Source organism: Amblyomma maculatum, chromosome 1 (assembly GCF_055883805.1).
Source record: "Amblyomma maculatum isolate TAMU_Amacu chromosome 1, ASM5588380v1, whole genome shotgun sequence".
NCBI classification, from domain to species: Eukaryota; Metazoa; Arthropoda; class Arachnida; order Ixodida; family Ixodidae; genus Amblyomma; species Amblyomma maculatum.
Window position 1 is genome coordinate 476444289 of NC_139344.1, and position 7132 is coordinate 476451420.

General features: G+C 46.2%; 1 protein-coding gene across 1 annotated transcript in view; it reads left to right on the forward strand.

Annotated features, from left to right (window-relative positions):
• LOC146210030 (uncharacterized) overlaps positions 1–4292 on the forward strand; it is a 317294-nt gene extending 313002 nt beyond the window's left edge. The window contains exon 11 of the mRNA XM_084581616.1: positions 4193–4292. Coding sequence (XP_084437742.1) covers positions 4193–4292 — 100 coding nt within the window. The remainder of the gene's footprint in view (positions 1–4192) is intronic.
• The last annotated feature ends 2840 nt before the right edge of the window (positions 4293–7132 follow it).

The window sequence follows — 7132 nt, forward strand, 5'->3', positions numbered from 1 at the left end:
CAAATTGACCTCCAGCTATCACCCGCAAACCAATGGGATCACTGAGCGGTTCCACCGCACGCTTTCTGACATGTTGTTTATATACGTCGACCAGGACCATCGAAACTGGGACGCAATACTTTTCTTTTGTTACGTTGTTACGTTCGCCTACAATACGGCTGTACAGCGGACCACAGGTTCATCATCATCATCATCATCAGCCTGACTATACCCACTGCAGGGCGAAGGCCTCTCCCATATTTCTCCACTTAACCCGGTTCTGTGCTAGCTGCATCCACTTGACCCCTGCGAACTTCTTAATCTCATCCGCCCACCTAACTTTCTGCCGCACCCTGCTACGCTTTCCTTCCCTTGGAATCCAGTTTGTTACCCTCAGCGACCATCGGTTATCCTCTCTTCGCACTACATGTCCTGCCCATGTCCATTTCTTCTTCTTAATTTCCACTAGAATGTCAGTAACTTGAGTTATTTCTCTTACCCACTCTGCACGCTTTCTATCTCTTAATGTTACCCCTACCATTTTTCGTTCCATAGCACTCTGGGTTGTCCTCAACTTAAGCAGAACTCTCTTGGTTAGCCTCCACGTTTCAGCGCCATAGGTGAGTACAGGTAAGATGCAACTGTTATATACTTTCCTCTTTAGCGATACCGGTAAGCTGCTAGTCATAATCTGCGAGTTCTTGCCAAATGCGCTCCATTCTAATGTTATTCTTGTTATTTCCTTTTCATGGTCCGGATGTGCGGTGTCCTAAGTAGACATATTCGCCTACTACTTCCAGTACTTCGCTACCTAATGTAAACTGCTGTTCCTTCCCGAGGACCACAGGTTACACCCCGTTTTTTCTCGTTTACGGCCGTTCTCTCGCTACCTTTCTTGATGCCTCTTTCCTTTCTACACATGCCAGCTCCTCATCCTCTCGCCGGCTTGCTCGCGTCAACGCGGAAGCTAGCCAGGAAGACCGCAAGTGCCGCTATGATGCAACCCATCGCCAAGTTTCGTTCCGTCCCGGCGACGAGGTGTTACTTTGGACCCCATTACGCACTCCTGACCTTTGTGACAAGTTACAGCACCGTTACATTGTTCCTTACACAGTTCTTGCAAAAACCTCCCCGGTCAACTATCGCGTCTCCCCTGTTTACCCTCCTCCAGACAGTCGTTACCGTGGCACTGAAGTTGTCCACGTTTCACGCATGAAGCCTTTTATTCGGCGCAATCCTGCGGACAAATGGCGGCCCGGCTGGCCGCTTCAACTGCGCGGGCGAAATAGTTTGAGCACTGTGAGGCGCTTCATCTTCCACACGGCTGAACATGCTGCTTCATCTTCATCCTGCTCCCTCTTGTAGATACCCATCGTCTTCGCGGAGTGTGGTTGGCTGCAGTGTGCGACCAAGGCTTCAGGTCTCCAATAAAACCTGATCCCCCAAGTCCGACCTTCGAGTTACCTTACAATATATATATATATATAAATGTGTGTGTGTGTGTGTGTGTGTGTGTGTGTGTGTGTGTGTGTGTGTGTGTGTGTGTGTGTGTGTGTGTGTGTGTGTGTGTGTGTGTGTGTGTGTGTGTGTGTGTGTGTGTGTGTGTGTGTGTGTGTGTGTGTGTGTGTGTGTGTGTGTGTGTGTGTGTGTGTGTGTGTGTGTGTGTGTGTGTGTGTGTGCGCGCGTGCGTGCGTGTGTGTGTGTCAATAAACGGGTTGTGTTCGTGCGAGACGGCTGGAGTCTGCTTCCACCTTCGAAAACACCGCAGCCCGCGAAGTCTGCATTGGATGCGCAGCGCTTGCTGTGTTTGCGAGCATAATTCCTAACATTTCTGCAAGCTTTGGTGCGGTTGATTGCCCCACGATGCACAAAAAAAGAAAGTCTTCTGTTTTCACATGTTTCTTGCGGTCAGATAAAGATGAGAGTAGCGGCGTTGAGCACGACAAGTAGAACCTTCGGCAACGGAGTGCCTTCGCGGCTAACACTTCTGCATTGGAACGTGATCATTTAGTTTGCAACTCTTAATTTTCGTGGTTGCTGCTCTGCCGTACGATAAAGAACGTAATAGTAAACGCCTGCAGCTTGTGCGCGTTTTATTGTATATACTATCAAGTCACAAAGAATTTTAACGGGATATTCCGTGTGCATATGATGTTAATCGAAGACAGGAAAGCCACGCTGTGACATATGCAATTCACCTGCAGTACTGTCGGTGTATATTTTCTTACAGTAGAAGTCGCGAAAGCTGCTACGAAGGTAACTACAGTTACCTTGAGCATTCACTCCAGTGCGATATTGGCGAAACAGGCCCAGTCTCGTGAAGTATAGCTTTTCTCTGTTTTCACTTTCGCGAGTTTCAACGAGTGACTCTTCATCGCCGGTCCTAGAAAGCAAGTAAACATCGTTAGGATTCCGGCAAAGTCAAGCAGCGTTATTTCTCAGATTAATAAATTCTGTTTTGAAGGTCATTAGGAACCAAAAAACGAATTAAATATCCACGTACAACCTAGCTGATTGAGCAGGATATTTAAGTTTTGTATATATAGTATATTGAGTTTAATGTCCGAAAGTGAATTCAGCTATGCGGAGGGCAAAATAAACGCAATAAGGTGAGGAACATTACAATAGAAATGTTCCAAAAATATATTTAAAAGAAGATCGGCAGGTCGTTTTAATTTCGCTGGAGGCGATCGCGGAGAACGTTGCATTTGGGCTCAAGCACCTCTCTTTTAGAGCAAAGAAAAAGAGCATTTTTAAAAGCCTTCATGTATATACTAATCTTTGAATGACACTGACGCTTATATGCGATAAAACAAGCTTGAAGCTTTTTTCGTTGTTTTTTTTTTGTTTGTTTGTTTTTTTTTTTTTTATCGACCAGTATATTGGCAGCGCACTATGAGCGAATGGTACAAAGAACCAAAAGATTGAGTTATTATTCGATGAAATTTTGTGACTCAAGTTTATGGTGCAGTGAGCTAGAAATAAGATTTCTAGTTCTCTATAGTTGCCGCGGTACTATTATTCTTTAGAGAGAAGGTGTTTGAAGCAGCGGAAAGTTCATCAAAATAGTCGTCATATAAATAACACACTTCCCTTCATTCACATCGTTGTTCTCCTTTCATGCGCTAGCAATAGGTCCGGAAGTTGAACAGTACTGACTATTTGTTTTTCTTATACACTGCGCTTTCTCATTCATTTTAATTTAACTTAATCAGTCACTAGAGCCGCCCACTGTATAGCCTTGCGCTATTGAGGCCACGGCGAAGGAAGCAAATGCAGCTTTTCGCTGGATAATTCCAGCAGTAGTCGACTCCAAAAGTGCTAACTTTTCTCCTGGCATAAATCAAACCATTTCTATGCACAAACGAACCTTACACTTTAGAATATTCGCAATCGAGAACTGGTTTCGAAGGCAGCGTCGCTTGGCGCTGTGTAGGCACGCTGCGTTTCTGCCTGCTCCCCATGTCGCTACCGATCGCAGCGCCACCTTTGTTTACAAACATTACGCTTGATGAAGTAAAACATGTGAGTCGGAATCGCACACACCGTATACGGCTCTGGTACCAGGCGGCAAGTCAGGTGTGTCCTATATGTATTCCACTGTTTATGGGAAACGTGCGCCAAAACCGAAAAAGCGGGAATTTTGGTTCGTTGGTACATGTTCACGGTAAGGATGTCAGAGGACGATGTGGGGCAAGAGACAGACACTTTCGCTGTCCCTTCGTCGTAGCATCCGTCGTCGTGTTGCATCCTTTCTGTCAACATTTGCCAACGAGCCTGTCTAAGAGCAGTTGTGCACGCATTTCAGATTTTTTGTTCTGAATGTATCTAAGCCGCTCCAGTGAAATGAGCGCCTGACGCCAGCTGTACATCGTGATTGGCACCTCTCCTTGTGCTCCTAAATGGCGGCACGAAATTGCCCACACTTTTGTTCGCACCGGTCGAGCGCCTCTTCGGGTGACAGGCCGCATGTAAAGTCTATGGATTAGATTCTAGAGTTTCAATCGTGTGTTGGCTTTCGGGCTCCGCCATATTGTCGGATTTATAGGCTCAACTTTTCATCGAGACAGCTGACATTTGCAGTGGCCGCATATCGAGGGCGCCTGTCGATGTCTCTATACTAGGTATCTGTGTTGCCTATTGCTGGAAGATACATCGCTCACTATACTAAGGCGGCTAGAGTGATGGCGAATGTCGTTTAATTATTACGCAGATCAGGCATCTTCCATATGGCCGCGGTAGACTCCCCGGGATGGAGGTCGGATTCACGGCTCGATTCCTTCACAGCACTTGGCAGAGAGCAGCAGCAGTGAGTTCCCCGCAATCTTCTGCATCCGGTGCCTACAAGGATAGCCGCCTTGTTTCCACTAAGGCCAACTGTGAGCGTCCTTAAAACGCGTCTGATTTCGTTCTCTGTCTACAATCGAATTACATTGTTCCTGAAAGCACATGAAGTTATTGTGGCCACACGTAAAGGTTTGCCGTAGAGGAGTCTCATCAGTGAGTGGCGGCTCTTTAATTGCAGGAGAAAATAATGGATAAACGTGTCCTGAAAAAAGCAGTGCTCTGCATGAGTGTGTAAAGAAAATAGATTTTTTGTTTGTTGGTTTGGACCACTGGCACGAGCTTTTTTTCTGTGTGTGGTACGTTAAGCAGTTTTCTGTATATTACATGGGCCGTTCGCATGCGTTCGCTCACTGCGAGTTTAGAACGCATGATGTGCCTGGAAAACTGAAGCTGAATCACATTTCGAATCACCTGCGACGCAAAATCTGCCTTACATTTCTTTTTTTTTATGCAAGCACGTGCTATATTCTAAAAGGTATGCAAAATAGGAGCGAAAACCATCACCAGTATTGTTTTAAAGGGTTGGTGCCCCCCCGTTAGCGAGCGGTTGCTTTAGGTGCACTTCTGTCCCGAATAGGGGCTGCCATTCGTGGACGGGGCCGCCTCCCACTGATTTCCTGCATCTCTCCTAAAAGCGGGAAAGGATACTTTACGCTCTCCACCACCTGCCAGTTGCGACATAGTTGCGCCGCAAATGCCAACGGCCCGATAGATCGAGCATGTAAGAGCTGCCACTCCAAAAAATCAGCAGAGGTTGAACCCGGTTAAAACATGTTTTACTAGCGACACATCTGTTTTTCTTGAATTTTCTATACCGTGCGTTCAACTGACGTCATCGCGCGCCTATCAGGGGATCTCTAACGTTATGAATCAATCATTCGTCAAATAAGTAAAGGCCAGAGGTCATCCGCATCAACAGAAGGACAATACCAACTGCAAGGCAACGGACTCTCTCCACTCCCTCTGATTAAGAACCGTAGGTGGTCGAAATTTTCGGAACCCTTCACTACGGCCTCTCTCATAGCCTGAGTCGCTTTGGTATGTTAAGCCCTGCAGACCAAACCAAACCAACGAGGTTAACTCAGTCCTGCGCTAGTTGCATCCACTCTACCTCCGCGTACTTCTTAACTTCATCTGCCCACCTAACTTTCTGCCTCCCCCTGCTACGCTTTTCTGCCTTTGGAATCCATTTTTTTTTTACACTTAAAGGCCATCGGTTATTATCCTCCTTTCGTATTACATGTACTCTCCAGTCTCCCCACCATCGTTGAATAAATCTGCAGTTACCTTCCCCCTTCTTCTCCCTTTTCATTGCTTCTAACGAGTTACCTGCGGGACGTTTAATTGTTGCTATTCTGATTATCGTTACTTCGGCTACTGTATACGTCTGTATAGTAATCCTCGGTATCTCTTGGCTCATACATCTGATTTTTGCATATGCCTTGTTAACCCTTGACCGTTTTGAAGCCACTTCCAGTCTTTCAAGCATTCTCAATACTCTCCATCTTATACTTCCTCATGACGATATTTAATGCCTGTTTATTGAAGTGATAGCTCTGCCAGTTATATTCTGTATGTTTTCATGCATTAGCATTTCTAAATCATATCTTACGGTTCAGGTTTGGCTTATCGAGTTTAACGTCCAAAAGGAACTCAGGTTATGAGAAGCCGTAGTGAAGGACTGCGGAAATTCACACTACCTAGGGTTCTTCAACGTGCACTGACATCGCGGACTGACACTGCGCTTAGCTTTCCGCCTCCTAACGGCGGCTGCCGCGAACAGGATTTCGATCTCCTTGGGCTCAGCACTCGAGCCCCCTAACCACAGCGAGGCTAAAACAAATATTTTGGCCCCTTATATAGTTTACTGTTATACTCTACAACAAACCTTTCGCCAACTTTTAATGCAATGTCCCGGTTATTGTCTCCTCAAATGATATTGCTTTCTTTCGTGATCGTCATCATCATCATCATCAGCCTGATTATACCCACTGCAGGGCGAAGGCCTCTCCCATATTTCTCCACTTAACCCGGTTCTGTGCTAGCTGCATCCACTTGACCCCTGCGAACTTCTTAATCTCATCCGCCCACCTAACTTTCTGCCGCCCCCTGCTACGCTTTCCTTCCCTTGGAATCCAGTTTGTTACCCTAAGCGACCATCGGTTATCCTCTCTTCGCACTACATGTCCTGCCCATGTCCATTTCTTACTAATTTTCGCTAGAATGTCGGTAACTTGACTTATTTCTCTGACCCACTCTACACGCTTTCTATCTCTTAATGTTACCCCTACCATTTTTCGTTCCATAGCCCTCTGGGTTGTCCTCACCTTAAATAGAACTCTCTTGGATAGCCTCCACGTTTCAGCCCCATAGGTGAGTACATCGTGGTCGTCAATGTTTATACTAATTACCAATACTTGAACCGTCATATGGGGGCGAAGGAGCGCAATCAAGCTAGCGCTTTGTCTACGCTCGTAACATCTAGATGACGAAAATAAAGATTTGATGTTGTTTCCGCAATTCCATCCGCATGCGAATTTCATTGTAATCCGGTGGAGAATAGCACGGCACTGGGATTCTATATACTGTAATTGTTCGCCATCGGAGGTCACCGGTCATGGTCAAGTGGTCAGTCAGTGATGTGGTCATGCAACAGCTTACCATAGCATAACACAAGTGTGTTATGCTTGTCGCTAGGCAAGCTAACTCCTAGGTTGACTTTGGCTCAGTTTCCTGGTTACCGGAAACCGAAGCGGTCCCCGTGTTTTTACCTGGAGGAGTAAAACTATCGCTCTGGATGAGCTCT